Source organism: Quercus suber, unplaced genomic scaffold (genome assembly GCF_002906115.3).
Source record: "Quercus suber isolate HL8 unplaced genomic scaffold, Cork oak 2.0 scaffold_58, whole genome shotgun sequence".
Classification (NCBI taxonomy): Eukaryota; Viridiplantae; Streptophyta; class Magnoliopsida; order Fagales; family Fagaceae; genus Quercus; species Quercus suber.
The window spans coordinates 848125-864149 of NW_027069523.1; the positions used below are offsets into that span (position 1 = coordinate 848125).

Sequence of the window (16025 nt, forward strand, 5' to 3'; positions counted from 1 at the left end):
TTGGGATTCCAAGGTGGTTGTAAACTATTGATTGCTTTAATTTGGTCAGGGTTAACTTCAATTCCCCTATGAGTTTCCATGTGGCCTAGAAATTTGCCTGATCCCACACTAAAGGAACATTTGGAAGCGTTGAGGCACAACTTGTGTTTCCTCATAATTTTAAATATGTTCCTGAGGTCTCTTAAGTGTTCGGACACTGCCTTGCTTTTTACCACCATGTTGTCTATATAGACCTCAATGCTCTTGCCCAACTGTGGTTCAAACATCCTAGTCATCATCTTTTGATAGGTAGACCTCGCATTCTTCAAACCGAAGGGCATCACTTTGTAGTGGTAGTTTCCTGTGGGAGTGACGAAAGCTATCTTCTCCTGATCATTCAAGGCTAGTGGTATTTGGTGGTGTCCCTGAAAGGCGTATAGGAAATTCATCCGAGGATGGCCTACGATTGCATCCACCTGCTGGTCTATCTTAGGCATAGAGAAAGGATCCTTTGGGCAAGCCCTATTCAGATCTGTGAAGTCCATGCACTCTCGCCATTTCCTACTCTTCTTCTTCACCACCACAGTATTGGCTAACCACTCAGGGTAAAATACCTCCTTGATAGCCCCCGCCTGTTTTAGTTTCTCTATCTCATCTCGAGCAACATCAGAATGTTCCCTGGACGAGCACCGAGGAGGTTGCCTCTTGGGGATGGCAGATGGATTAACATTTAAATGATGACAGATGAAGTTCAAGTCCACCCCCAGGTCTTCGTAAGCACTCCATGTGAAAATATCAACATTTTTTCTAGAAAACTTTACCAGCTCTTCATTCTTTGGAGGAGGTAGTTAAGCCCCAATCTAAAAGAATTTCTCTAGATTGTCACTAATAATAACCTTTACCAAATTCTCACATTTCACCTTCTCGGCCAACCTATCGACCGGCAATGCCAGAGCTTTTAATTGCTATAAGCCCCTTTCGGCATAGGTTGAGGACTTGACCTCGGGCTGATGCCAGATGGCAGCCATTAGGCATTTCCTAGCCACAGATTGATTTCCCAAGATCTCCTTAACTTGGCCCTCGGATAGGTATTTCACCCTTTGGTGTAGAGTAGAAGAAACGACTCCTAGGGTATGAAGCCAATGCCTAGCCATAATGGCTGTGTAGGGTGAATAAGCATCCACCACGATAAAGTCTACCTCCACTACTTCTGAACTAGTCCATACAGGTAGTCTAATTTAGCCCTTCGGGAGAACGACCTTCCCATCAAAACTCACTAGGGGCGAGCTGTAAAGTGTTAAGTCCTCGAGTTTCAAATTCAGCCCCTTATACAGGTCGGGGTACATTATCTTGGCACTGTTGCCTTGGTCCACCATCACCCTCTTCACATCATATCCCCCAATTTTGAGTGTAATCACCAAAGCATCATCGTGGGGTTAGATGGTTCCGATTTTATCCTCTTCCGAGAAGTCCAAAATCGGTTGGATTTCTGGTCTAGCCTTCTTTGGCTCTAGATTACCGTCCTCGGTGGGAAACTGAGCCACAGACATCACCCTGGAAGGGCAAGACCTAGTTCTCCCTAAAGCAGTGAAGATGACATTTATTATTCCCAAGGGAGGTCTTAAAGAATCATCTCTTCGGGATTCTAAGTTTGTCTGGCCTCCCTGACCACTAGAGTTGTGCAAGAGTTGCTTTAACTTTCCTTCACGGACGAGCTGGTCCAGGTGGTCCCACAGACTTCTACAATCTTCTATGGTGTGTCCATGGTCTTGTTGGTACTGGTAATAGAGGTTGTGGTTGCGTCTTATGGGGTTTCCCACCATTTTATTTGGCCATTTAAAGAATGACTCATTCCTAATCTTCTCTAGAACTTGATGCACTAGCTCTCGGAACACAGCATTGACGGCCTGAGGGTTGGCAAATCCTGATTGTCCAACAAAATCTCTAGGTGGCTGGTTGTTATTGTATCAGTTCGACCTGAAATCCCTCATTTCCTGAGGGATAACCTTCTCCTTTCCTTTCCCCTGCTACTGATCTTCCTCAACCCTTTTATACTTGTCTATTTGGTCCATAAGTTAGCGCACATTGGTGACAGGTTTGCCAGTCAAAGACTTCCTTAAGCCGTGCTCGGCTGGGAGACCAAGCTTGAAAGTACTGATGGCCACATCGTCAAAGTTACCATCTAACTCGTTGAATATCTCCCAGTATCAGAGTATGTTTTCAGGTTTCTCCCTCTCGTATGCTTAAAGGCAGCAGGGAAGCCAAGGGCCGAGAGACCCTACTACAGGTGACGAACCAGGAGCCAAATGCCTGGGTGAGTTCTTTAAAAGAACTTAGAAATCTGCACTCAGGCTATCGAACCACCTCATCACAACGGGTCCCATACTGGTTGGGAAAACCTTGCACATCAAAGATACATCTTTGGAATGGACAGCCATTCTCTGATTGAAGCTACATCTTCCTTAGAGAGGGTTCGCCTTCGCCGTGCATGGCACAACTCTCTCTTCAACTGGTCAATCTCTAGTTGCATGACTTTCTTACTCTTTGCATGGGAGATATGGCTTCCTCCTCGACGTTGATTCCTGTCAGTATGTGTGGTATGTACGCTTCCTTCACGATCACCTCTCCGTTCAAGGTTGACAAAATGTTCGTCATGCTTAGATCCCAAAGATTCTGCTTCGTGTGGACCTAATCCTACCATAGTTAACCATTGCACTCACTATTACACAAGTTCTTTCCACAGACAGCGCCAATTATGGAGACTCAATTTGTAGCCCAAGCCTAAGAGGTATGGATCTTGGCCTAATGAGACCAGTACAATGAACAGTACAATGAATTTGTAGAGAGTGGGTCACAGAACTAGGCCCTAGTGAATTTAACAACAGCTAGTATGGACGCAAAAGGCAATCAAATAAGAACAAAGCACATAATACTGAATAAATTCACTGTCTGAGGAGACAAATCTTTGTATAAATTGATAGAACCGATTACTAGTGCAACTGTGATTGCTATAGTGTTCTTTTCGTATTTTTTTCGATCCCCCTTCCTTTTGGGGTCTCTTACATTATATATTTCCTTCTCGGTGATCTTGACCCTCCACTTGTCAATCATCCAAGCCACTACTCAAGTGCCCATCCCATCAGACACCCTTTTCTGGCTCTCTGTGAGTTGTGGTAGCCAAGGAAGCACTGTTCAGGGTCTTCTCCACATAAATGCGGTCAGAAAAGTAGCTGTAGTACCTTTAATACGATGATAACAGCTTTTCCTTAGATATTTCTGAGTTCCCATCATCTTTATACGTGTACAATGCACGTTCTTATCGCTGGATTATCCTAAAAGGTCACCTTGATCATTGGAACACAAATTTGAACTGCACTCATCATATCCGAGGAGGAATTTCTCCTCGGACCACCCCCCATTCATTCATTACTTATGAGACTTTAAAATGGAAACCCCTCATAATTATCTGTACTCCCTCGGACATTCTCCCGTCCTCAGATAAGGCCCATGGTCCAATATATAATTTTGGGCCCTTATCCCTACAATGATAATGACATGATGGCTAAAGTAGCTCAATTGAAACATAGTAATAATAAATGATGCATTTTAGCTTTCAGAGATATATATATATATATATATTTCAGATATATATATAATAGAAATGACAAAATTAAAGCTTCTGTCTCATCAATTACCATTAAAATGAATATTTTATTATATATTTTAATTTTAAAATGGTATCATTAAAATTTAAAATGATGTTTTGTTAAAATTTTAATGAATAAATGATTATATATATATATATATATATAAAGAACGTGTCAACGTGATCTCTTTTTTATCAATTATAGTTGGTAGATCAATAGCTCTAGAAGTACAACAATTTTTTCACAAATATTTCAAAATTTTCTAGATGATAAGTTACTAACTTATTATTAGTAGAGAATAAAGTAATATGATCAGTGATGAACTAAATAAGAACTATCATAAATTTGCAAACTCAATGGTTGTAAAGATTGTTGTATTTGAAATATTGTTCTTGACGGAAAAAAAGTTGGAGGAGTCATTTTTGCCTTAGTTCAATAAAACAAAATTATAAGTACAAATTGTTTCATTGAAATGAGCCCAAACCCTGTGGGTCTTTTTGCAATTCAACCCTTTGCCTTTATATTTTTTTTTATAAGGTTTCCCAAACCTGTAAACCAGTGTGGTGACTGGTGAGTTGGAAGTGAAGAACAGCAAGCAAGTGCGCTCTGTTACACTTACTTGCGTAGTACGTACAAATACAATGCTGCTTTGTCTGTTGTACTTCAAAAAATAAATTTCTTTCTTTTCTTTTGTTCAAATTCAGACTACGGTCTTTCCCCGTCTGAAAACCGACAAATAAAGAAGAAAAAGGAAAGTCTTAACTTTGTTTTTGCTTTCATTTTTTGTAACTTTCTCCAAAATGTATAAAAACATTCAACCCTTTCAAATTCTCTATACAAAGAACTTAAAAAAATAAAAAGAAGTTAGGAAATTACCAAAACAATCCTACTATTTGTTTTTTGTTTTATTTGTTGTTTCATGCTTTTGGCGTTTTACTCTTCCCATCAAAACCAAATAAAAGTTAACGTCGTACATAATAGTAATACTGTGTTAATTAATCATCATCCCCTTCACGTTTTTATGAGTATTTGCTAATTGTTATGATTGATATCACGTTTGTTGTGTTTTTGCTCTCCCTTGCATGAATTCATTCATTCAATAAATAATGAGAGACAGAAGAATTCAGAGAGACAGAAGAATTCATGTACCATTAATAGTTCTGATACTCAATTTTTTTTCACGCGGTCCAGAGCTGAATACTTAACTATTTTTGACCGTGTGTGTTAAATATGTTATACAACATAAATATGCATTCTACAATGCAAGATTTTCATACATCTCTTAAAAAAAGAAGTTTCAGTGGCATGGCCTCCAACACTGAAACAAGTCTTCTCAATGCTCTTCTTGATCATTCTCCTCAAGAATCACCAACTTCCCACAATTCCAGGCACTTCTTTCCCAGAAGGTTTTTTTCATTTTTTTTCTTTATTTTTTTAATTTTTTCATCCAAATATATTTTGATGAGGTGAAAGGTGGTAAATTTTACTAGTATGTTCATATGCACATATGTGTATGTGTATTTTCACGTGGACAGGTATCAAGAAGAAGTGTTTGAAGTTGCAAAGAGGTGGAACACAATAGCAGTGTTGAAGACTGGTGCTGGGAAGACTGTAATAGCTGTCATGCTCATCAAACACAGTGGTCAAGATATCAACTTTTGCACTGACCATAAGAAGATCATTTTCTTGGCTCCCACTGTTCATCTTGTCCATCAGGCAAGTTCTTTTGGTTTCGCCTCCTTTCATTTTATTTCCTTTTTGGCACTTCCTTTGATTTCAAATATTATTGTCCCCCACTCATCCTTCTCTCAATATTTTATCCCTATTGATTTCTTTGAACCTTCAAGTAATAAAGTAAGTAATTAATGAAAAATATATCTTTATTGCAAAAAGGAAATAATATAATTTATGGCTAATTGATTCATTTTCATGCTGAAACAAGCGGGTTTTGTGGATGCAGCAATTTGGTGTAATTAAGAATTATACGGATTTTGAGGTGGAAGAGTACTATGGAGACAAGGGGGTAGATGAATGGAACTTAATGCGCTGGGAAAAGGAAATTAATGAGCATGACGTAAGTTTGATTCTTTACACCATCAAAATAGTGATAATAATGTCAATGATCCCTCTACTCTAGTGTCATTGTATATGTTGCCAAAAGAAGAATTTTTTTTTTTTAATCAAAAGAAGAAGAAGAAGAAGAAGAAGAAGAAGAATTATTTGTGCATGTATACATAATCTATGGTTATCTAACTGAATCTCCAATTCTGTGTGTGATGTTGGTATCCAAAAGTTTTGGCTTTATGGTGTTTCATAATTTTGGTTTCGAGAGCCAACTTACTGCAATGCATCCTTGTTAACAACATTTAAAAAAAATAAAAAAATCGAAATCAAAACCTTAAATGGGAAACTTGCACTGGCTAATCAAGCCAACATTTGAATGAGTAGCCGAGAAGAAACAAACCATATATGGTTATCTAGCAAGTTTTCAATAGTTCGAAATCCTGGTCTTCTGGATAAGGTCTTGAAGATGTTGTATTGATTGACTCAAAGATCAAATCATGAAGAGCAATGAGCAGAGTGTCAACTTAGAAGAACTTATTTTGTATTCAAAACTACATGGTTATTTTCCTTTCCATATCTAAGTTTTTTGGTTATGTACTAACAAATCAATATGAGATGCTGTTAGATAAAAACAGTAAAAATTGCTGATAAATTTAGAATAACAAGCTATTTGAAGATGTTTTATGAGCATTTACCACTCATGTCATGCTCCACTTGTACATAAATTCAAAATGTTGAGATTCTAAATCATTTTTCTTATGTTACTTCACAATAATGTATGAATGTTTCTCGATTTACTTATGCTATTTTCAAGAAATCTCTCTTGAATCATTCTTCGTGTATAAATATCATTTCCTGGAATCCCATATAGAACTGAGTATTCTCAAGTTTATAATTGTTGTATATCTTTTCTTCTTATCATATAGGTATTGGTTATGACACCCCAGATTCTCTTGGATGCCTTGAGAAAGGCATTTGTCAGTCTAGAAAAAGTACGCTTGCTGATTTTTGACGAATGCCATCATGCTACTGGAAACCATCCTTATACAAAAATAATGAAGGTTGATAACTTGTCTACAGGAACTCTTCCATTGTCTTTGTTGTAATTCATCATACATCACTTTCATTTTCTTTACACAAGTGCGCATATGGGTTTGGTTCAGATTATATATGGTGTAAGTTTTGATTTATGTTACACCACTCAACATTTTTATTGGTTAAGTATTTCTTTAAAGCTACTGTTGGGTTTATTTATTTATTTTTTTTCTCATACTTGTCATCCTCTTTATATATCAAGTGATTTGAAATTAAAAACCATCTCATCTATAAATTGTTCCAAATTTAAGTGCTGGTTATTATTTTAAAATAAACTAAATGCATGACTTTATAGATTGGAAAGTAAACGACACCTAATTGATTATGATATTTGTTACGCATGATAAGCATAGAAAGAATATGTGATCCAAAGGTGCAATAATCGACAATTAATCTAATATAAAGTTGTTGAGAGGAGGAACTTGAACCTAACCCTCTTTATATGTATGTATGTAAGTGTTTATGTATGTGATCAGCTAGCGCCTGAATGATTACTATCTTGTTATGATGAAGGAATTTTATCACAAATCTAGTGAGAAGCCAAAGATTTTTGGAATGACAGCATCACCTGTAATTAGAAAAGGTATGATATTGCTGTTTCTGCATGCTCAATATGTCATTGTAAGCGATTTTTGGGTTTGATGCTCTCTACATGTTTTTAAGATCCTTAATTTCTATTGCTTCCATTGATATTTCTTGGCAATTTTTCTCTCATTTTTCAATTGTTGAGGTTTGAAGCTTTGAATCTGAAGTTGAAAAGTTTGTTAGATGCGCTTAACAATTCTGAATTTCTTGTTAAATGTTGAGTATTAGTCTGTCTACATTGTATTTAGCCTTCATCAGTGATGCAGATATAGAGGAAGATTGATTGGCACTTGTTGAGATAACCAGTTCATGCCTCTGGTAGCATATGGCTTGATAACAATAATCCTCATTCTGCCATTCCTTAAGATACTCTAGCAGTAGTTACTAATCAAGTGCTATGCCCTCTTATTATGACAGACCTTCACCCACATTTGTTTTCCTATTACATAGTATTGACAATTACTAAAATTCACTTAATCACACTCCTTGTTCAACCTCCTCAACCTGCTCTTTCTAAAATTCTAACTAGCTCTCTAGAATGTAAAGGTCCATTAAATCTGCTAAGGATTTTAGTTGATTGCACATTGCTTCTGTTTTAGATCTATTGAACTTTAAGCTACAATTTTTTTAGTGGAAATATACAGTAATCCCCCTTGCAAATTTAATCCAAACTCTGGTGAAAACCCATAATTACTTTTTATACGGTTATTATCATTAAGTCAAAACCAATGTTTATGTTATAATGGTTTCATATCAGTAAGTACATTTATAAGTTGATAGACACATCTGACAGTTTAAATTATTAGATTAAAAAACCGTGGATATTGTTGGATGTACTACTGGATATACCTGATGTGTATAGTTTTCCAGTGATAAGCAAGTCTTCTCATAGTTTGCTCATCATCTGAATAATCTTGGGATCCTAAAGAGAATGATTCTTAGTAGTAAACTCTTTTCCATCTAAAGTTCAATATTGTTTACAAATTTTGCTCCTTCTTGTCATGCTTTGTGAGACATAATTTGACCTTATTTTTTGTGGGTCGTTCTTTGCATATTCATTACCAAGTTTGTGTTATCCAGGCCTAATGGTATATCACATATTTTAATATAAGTATATGCAACCCTGTGCATCAGGTGTCTCATCCACCATTGATTGTGAGTGTCAATTGTCAGAACTTGAGAGCATCCTGGATTCCCAGGTACATAAAGATTTTAATGATTGTAACACTCTACATTGATCATGGGACTAATCTCCACCATTCACACATAAATATATATAATATGCTGCTGCAGATATATACTACTGATGACGGAAAAGAGATGGAAGTATATGTTCCCTCTGCAAAAGAAACTTGTATATTTTATGACCAAGCATGGTTTCCCAGCTTGAATTTGAAAGCAAAGTTGGAAGCCTCATGGTCTAAGGTATTCCACGATCATGTTATAAGTACATGCATGCATATATGTACAAAAACATACACAGACACACAAGCATGCGTGCTTGTTTACACTCAAACACATCATTTTTTGCTGCTTTTAACTTTGTGTGCTAAAGTGAGAGAACTAAAACAAATTTATTTCATGAACAGTTTGATGCTTTATTGTTAAAGTTACCCGGGTCACAGCATAGTCACTACAAAGACATTGATGAAAAACTCAAGACGTTGCGAAAGAGGTTGTCCAATGATCTTGCAAAGATTTTGTACTGCCTTGATGATCTAGGTCCAATATGTGCTTATGAGGTATAATTTTACTCTCAGAATGTGCTTTCCATAGAAACCTTCATATTTACTTTAAGAAATCCAACTTGTGTTAGTCACAAAAATTATCAGCCTTATGAATTACTGTTTAGATACACAGAGACAAATCAATTACTGTAAAATTAAGTTTGGTAAACAAGTTGTCTTGAATAAAATTCATGAGAATGAATTTTTGGTTGGTATTTCTAATTATTATAGGTCATAGTTTCTTACTAACTAAACAAACTTTGTTAGTTTCCTCCCATCATGCTTTAGTCCATCCTTGTTTGAAGAAATTGTCTATTCTAATTCTCCCAGATAAAGCATTTACTGTTTAATAACTGTAATATGGTTACAGGTGAAAGCTTTCTTGCACTGCTTCGGTTTTCATTATCTTGTGGTCTTTCCTTTTGGCTCTGATTTGATACTTCTATATAATGTTACTTTCATTGTAGGCTGTTAAAGTCTGTCTAGAGAATGCCCCTACCGCCCAAGAAGATTTTGAGATTTATAGAGAAATTTCCCTAGAGTGTAAATATTTTCTTGAGGAAGTCCAATGCTTAATTGGGGAGCTTTTTCCACTTGGTATGCTATTATACAATCGCTTTCTATTATAGTCCATTTTTTACAGTACCAACAATTTGATCTTTTTTCTTTATTGTTGTGTTCTTATCTTGATATATAAATATATATATATATATATATTAATGATGCATTTCATAATCCACAACAAGCTGCCTTTGTTTCCTTTTTCTGCAATTATGGTTGTTGACATGTCTTGTCTGTTTCATTTGCTTTTTTCCTTAATTAATTTTTATTTAGGTGTTGCCATTCTTTGTCAGTAATTTTCATTCTCTCTATCAGCCATCAGTTATTGTTGATTTCTTGATGTTTAGCAATAATTCATTTCTACATTGGAGGAATCATTTAACAATTTTTCATTTTAAAAATTTCCATTTCATTAGGAAAAATGGGAAATTTATAATTATTTAACCTAGAAATACCTAGAAAGTACTTTCTTTGCTGTTTTTATGATAACCTTCCTTATTGTTAGTGGTAGTTCCTGCCACTGAACACCATAAATGAATTATATAGTAGTAGTCTATATTCTTTCTAATCCAAAAAAGATATTAGATGAGTTCAGATTGGAATCAAACCATCTTTATCTGTGCTTTGTTTTATATATATTTTTTGTGATTAACAATACAAATACCTCTCTTACATTGTTCTAAAACTTGTCTAATTTTTCTCTACTTGGGCACACCAATAAAAAGGGGGGACAAAAGTTTTAAATTTCTACTTTCAGCTTCAAAGTCACTTGGAGTTTTCAGCCCTCCTCTGTCCTCTAGTCTTGTCACAATATCACTGAATCCTTGCTCTCTTCACAATGGGATATCATTCCATTCATAAATTATTCTTCAACAGTGGGATATTGAACTTAGGTAATGATGATGTTTATGTATTCTTCAATCATCTTTCTAGTTTCTTCTGCAAATGGTTGCAAGTTCAGTGTTGAGAAACTTTATTTTGTTGTTTTAGTAAAAGTGAGCCTACTGTCACACTTCTTTGCCTGTTTTGGTACTTCTTTTTCTTCCAATCCATATTCCAATCTTGTTTGTAATGGTTTTCCTAATTATTGAAACTAAACTTCTGGTGCTTCCAAACCATACATTCTTTGTTTTAAGGTCTAAAAATCTGGACTTCCCTTTCAATAGCCCAAATTCCCCAAAATCCTTTTATCCACATCTGTTATTAACATTCTTGTAATTTTGTTCTGTTCCTAACATTCTTATAATATCACAATTGCAAACCGAATTTCTTCTTCCTCATCTCTTTGCCCAATTAAGGTGCATACACAAGAGTGGAATGGTGATTTGAGATGTTTCCATAAGATTCTTAACCAAAAAATTCAAGATTCCCTACATGATCTTGAAGTGGAAGATTTTCCATTTATTCCATCATATTGTTTAGTATTTCAGTAACATGCGAATCTAAAACTCTCATGGACACATCATTTAGATAGCACTGGATGGTGGATAGATTCCAACATTTGTGGTGTAAACACAAGATTAGACCTCCAATTATATAGACCTATGGGCATAAGTGTAAAAAGAAGACAGCCCAACTTTTGCCCTTATGGATGGAGCCTACTAATAATTGGGCCTAATACTTACTAAGCCCAATCATATAATAATTATGATTTCTTTTGAGTATCTTGTTATTTGCTTTTCCTTGCTAGTTTAGGAGTTTAATTTCTTTCTTGCAAGAAAAGTAAGGTTTTGGAACCCTTTTTAAGAAACCCTAGGTTCAGTTTTCTAAGACAGAGTCTGATTGATAATAAACTTTCTTTTATTATTATTTTCAGTAGTATGTTATCAACTCCAACCAACCATAGGTGCTGACTCTTAGAGGTTTTCCCTTGCTTGGTGCTAACTCTAATCAGGTAGATGCTAACTCCTAGGTCCCCTATCTTCATTTTTCTATTCTTCTACTTTATAGGGCATCGTTATAGTTTGTCTTGCATCGAATTTGGTATCTGAGCTCTACTTTGATGAGATTGTCAAAATATATGGTCTTCCCAAGACAACAATGTCTGATAGGGATGTTCACCTCCTAACTTATTTTAGGAAGACCTTGTGGCATTTGATAGACACCAAAGTGAAGTTTACCTTTGGAGTTTCAAGTAGGATACGTATGATTCGTATTGGACCAACCTTTGGGAGTGTTTAAGAAATTGCAAGCTTGTAGTGCTGGTCTGTTCTAGATATTGAAATGGGTTGGCCCAAATGCCTATGTCATTGACCTTACTCATGATTGTGGCATTATGATACAAATCTATGGGTAGAACTCACCCTTGAAAACCGGTTTGAAATGGGAGAGTGTCCAAGAGCTCGTAAACACATGGTTAAGCTTGCACTTAAAACATATGTGACACTTGGATCGTAACACATTAGCTCTACTTTCCTAGGTCCCCTTATCTTTATTTTTCTGTTCTTCTAGTTTATTGTGCATCGTTTTAGTTTGTCCTGTATGAATTTGGCCAAGGATTTCAATAGTTTGTGCTCTAAAATTCTAAATCTAGTGAGAGCAATACATAGGCACGTACATACACACCATATGTTTAGATATATGTATGACCAGCATGGGGATGAGCCTTGATCTCAGAGTGTCGTATTTTCTGCTTACTTATTACTTCTTAACATACACAATCTTACTACTTTCATTGATGTGGCATCTGCATTATCAATTACAGTGTCACATAGAGCTCTGCCCGCCATGTTAAAGCATTTCGATGATAGCTATCATTACATTGGTAAATGCATATTTTCATAATAAAACATTTTTTTTCTTGTTGACATTGTGTGCTCTGAAGAGTATGCACTTATAAAATTTTAAGTATGTGTATTCATTGTCACTGTCATTGAGGAATCGGAGAAGCATCATCTGCACTAATGTTAAATTGCTACAAAATCACCTGCTCAGGCCTTTTATTTTTTTAATGTAAGAACAGATGTTTTTATTGATAATGCTTTTATTTTTTGGAATTTATCTATTGTTAGTTTTGTTCTTACCTGATAGTGTTATGCTGGTGAGCATCAATGCTGCTATGTGATGTTATTTGACTGATGCACTATCTATAGCCATTTGATTTAGTTTTGCTTGAAGTGTTAATTACAAATGTTATTTCTTTTTTGACTTATCAGGCGATGAAAATTTTTTGGATGTTGGACTTGACCATACAAAGGCAGTTCATTTTGGCTACATATCTCCAAAATTGCATGAACTGCTTCAAATTTTCCTATCATTTGGGTAATAGAACAACTTTACCACTCTAGTAGTATTCAAAACATTACAAAGTCAATTTACCTCTATGTTTGGTTGTTGCAGAGGAGCTAGCCATGTATCATGCCTTATCTTTGTTGATAGAATTGTTACAGCTAAAGTTATTGAAAGATTTGTGAAGAAAGTTACCTGTTTGTCTCGTTTCACTGTTTCATATTTAACTGGAAGTAATACAGCAAATGATTCACTGGCACCAAAAATGCAAAAGGAAATTTTGGAATCATTTCGCTCTGGAAAGGTATCTGACTTTTTACATCATGGAAACCAGCTTATTGGAGAGCTTTGGTATTTGTAACCCTAAATAATCAATGAGTAACCCTTCTATATAGGTCAATCTATTATTAACTACTGATGTAGTTGAGGAGGGGATTCATGTACCAGACTGCTCCTGTGTGATACGTTTTGATATGCCCAAAACTGTCCGGAGTTATGTTCAGTCTCGTGGACGAGCTCGACAAAATGATTCTTTATTTGTTATGATGCTTGAGAGGTGAAGCCTTCTCTTTCTTGTTTGTGTGTGTATTTCTTGTAAATGTTGAAGATTTCGTCTTCAGCATTCTTAATGTATGTCTGTGTTTTCTACTGTATACTATATAGTTTAATTTTACATTGGTTTACAGGGGAAACATGAAACAAAGGAATCAACTATTTGACATCATAAAAAGCGAGTATTCGATGAAAAACACAGCATTAAATAGAGACCCTGATTCATGCAGTTTGAAACCTTGTAGAATTGGGGAAACAAATGCATATTTTGTCAATGCAACTGGAGCATCAGTTAGTTCAGATTCTAGTGTCAGTCTCATACATCGATATTGTGCAAAGCTCCCTGGTGATAGGTATGCTTATGTGATCCTTGACAGTTATTCAACAGTAGTCATATACAATATGTGTTTACTAACCATTTCCTGAAACATTTAGTGACTTCTTTCAAATTAATTGGTTTCTATATAAATAGGTACTACACTCCAAAGCCAAATTTTCAGTTCTCAATTTCCAATGGGTTTTATGAGTGTAAATTAATTTTACCTCCTAATGCGGCCTTTCAAACTATAGTTGGTCCCTTGGGCAGTAATTCTCAAATATCCAAGCAACTCGTATGCTTGGAAGCATGCAAGAATCTGCATCAAATGGGTGCTTTGAATGATCACCTTCAACCTTCCATAGAAGAGCCTTCAGTAAATGATCTCAATATAAATTGCAAGGAATCAGCTTCGGGTGCCGGTATGCATTTTTATGAACATACTATTTGTTTGGTATGATTTGCATTACAAGCATATAGTTTTCAATCCCTAATTAATATTTATAGTAGCAAATATCTTGAATTTTAATCTAACACAGTTCAGAAGAGCAGAATATCTATAGCAATAATGAAAATATCCATGGAAAATGCTATTGCTTGCAATCCTATGATATACTTGTCCAGAAAACTGATAAAGGATGATCATTTATAAAAGTTTCTGCTCATGCATTACATATTATGTGCTTTAGTAACATTACGATGTCCTTCATTAGAGGAGACTATTGATTATGTTTCTTTCTGTCTACTTTTAATTAACTGCTGAAGTTAGCATTGCATGGTGCTTGATACTTAAGTTATTTCATATATATAAAATGTGGATTTTTTGTTTGTCTGTTCACATCCTAATATTTTTTTCATCTGTAAGTGCTGAGGCATTTTGTATTTCCTTTTTTTTTCCTTTTTCCTATGTGGTGTTTGAAGGAACAACTAAAAGGAAGGAATTGCATGGATTAACTAGCATCCGTGCATTATCAGGAACTTGGGACGAAAAACTTGATGGCACAATATTTCAGGCTTATAAATTTGACTTCTCCTCTACTATTATTGATGAGATTTATTCTGGATTTGTTCTTCTAATCAATTCAAGGCTTGATGATGATGTGGGAAATGTGAAATTGGATCTTTACTTGGTCTCAAGGATGGTTAAGTCTAGTGTGTCTTCTTGTGGGCAAGTGCATTTGGATGCAGAACAGGTACAAATAAAGCTTGTGTGAATGCATTTGCGGTCTTTTTTTTTTTTTGTTTGGGGGGAGGGGGGAGGGAGAGAGGGAAGGAGAGGGGGTTAAATTGCTACATATGATGCTTGTGTGAATGCATTTGTTGTCTGTTTTTTTTTCACCAGATGATGAAAGCAAAGTGCTTTCAGGAATTTTTCTTTAATGGTTTGTATGGGAGATTGTTTGTTGGATCTGAATCAGCTGGAACAAAGAGAGAATTTCTACTTCAGCACGAAACAACTCTACTGTGGAGCCCATCGTGCATGTATTTGCTTCTGCCACTCGAGACATTGAACACTTCAATTCATGAAAATTTGAGAATCAATTGGACGGGAATCAATTCTGCTGCTTCTGTAGTAGAATTTTTGAAGAAAAACTCCTTTCTGGGTTCTCAGCATTGTAATGGTAATAGAGAAAATTCATCACCATGTAGGATTAATTTATCTCAAACAAAATGCAAGGATGCCAACATAATCAACTTTGCTAATTGTTCAGTCAATGTAAACGATCTTAAAGATATGGTAGTGTTGGCTATTCACACCGGAAGAATCTACTCCATCATTGAAGTTGTGAGTAATTCATCGGCTAATAGTCATTTTGTGGGTGATACATCTGCTGAGACTTATTTTGAACAGATGCCTAATGGGGTTTTATCAGACTATAATACTTTTATCGACTACTTCCACAAGAAGTAGGTGATTTATCATCCGGTCTTTTGTTTTGCATTTATTGGCCTATGCATTTCCCTGGATATTTTATGTTTGCATATAATATGAACCCTGATCAGGTATGGAATTGCGCTTATGTACCCAGAACAGCCTTTGTTACGGTTGAAGCAAAGTCATAACCCACACAACCTTCTCAAGAATTTTAATGGTGAGGTTTGTTTATTTGCATTCTTGAAATCTGTTGTAATCATTTTTCTTGTATATTTTGCAATCTACACATTATCTTTAGTTTCAATGAGGTCTATAATCTTTTCATGAAACTTTTGCACTAGTTCTCCTTGTAATATTTCTCAGTTTTGAGATTATGGTTACGATTTGTGAGCATA

At 35.5% G+C, this 16025-nt stretch overlaps 1 protein-coding gene across 1 annotated transcript; it reads left to right on the plus strand.

Moving 5' to 3' along the window:
- Positions 1–4895: 4895 nt before the first annotated feature.
- On the plus strand, positions 4896–15999 carry LOC112009755 (endoribonuclease Dicer homolog 3a). The gene is made up of 18 exons (XM_065772425.1): positions 4896–5032; positions 5162–5342; positions 5587–5700; positions 6617–6751; positions 7299–7368; positions 8505–8569; positions 8664–8795; positions 8960–9112; positions 9565–9694; positions 12814–12919; positions 12998–13190; positions 13282–13442; positions 13573–13791; positions 13911–14176; positions 14676–14947; positions 15097–15662; positions 15759–15852; positions 15994–15999. The coding sequence occupies exons 1-18, from the start codon at positions 4932–4934 to the stop codon at positions 15997–15999; spliced, it is 2964 nt and encodes a 987-aa protein (XP_065628497.1). The 5' UTR covers positions 4896–4931.
- Positions 16000–16025: the final 26 nt, after the last annotated feature.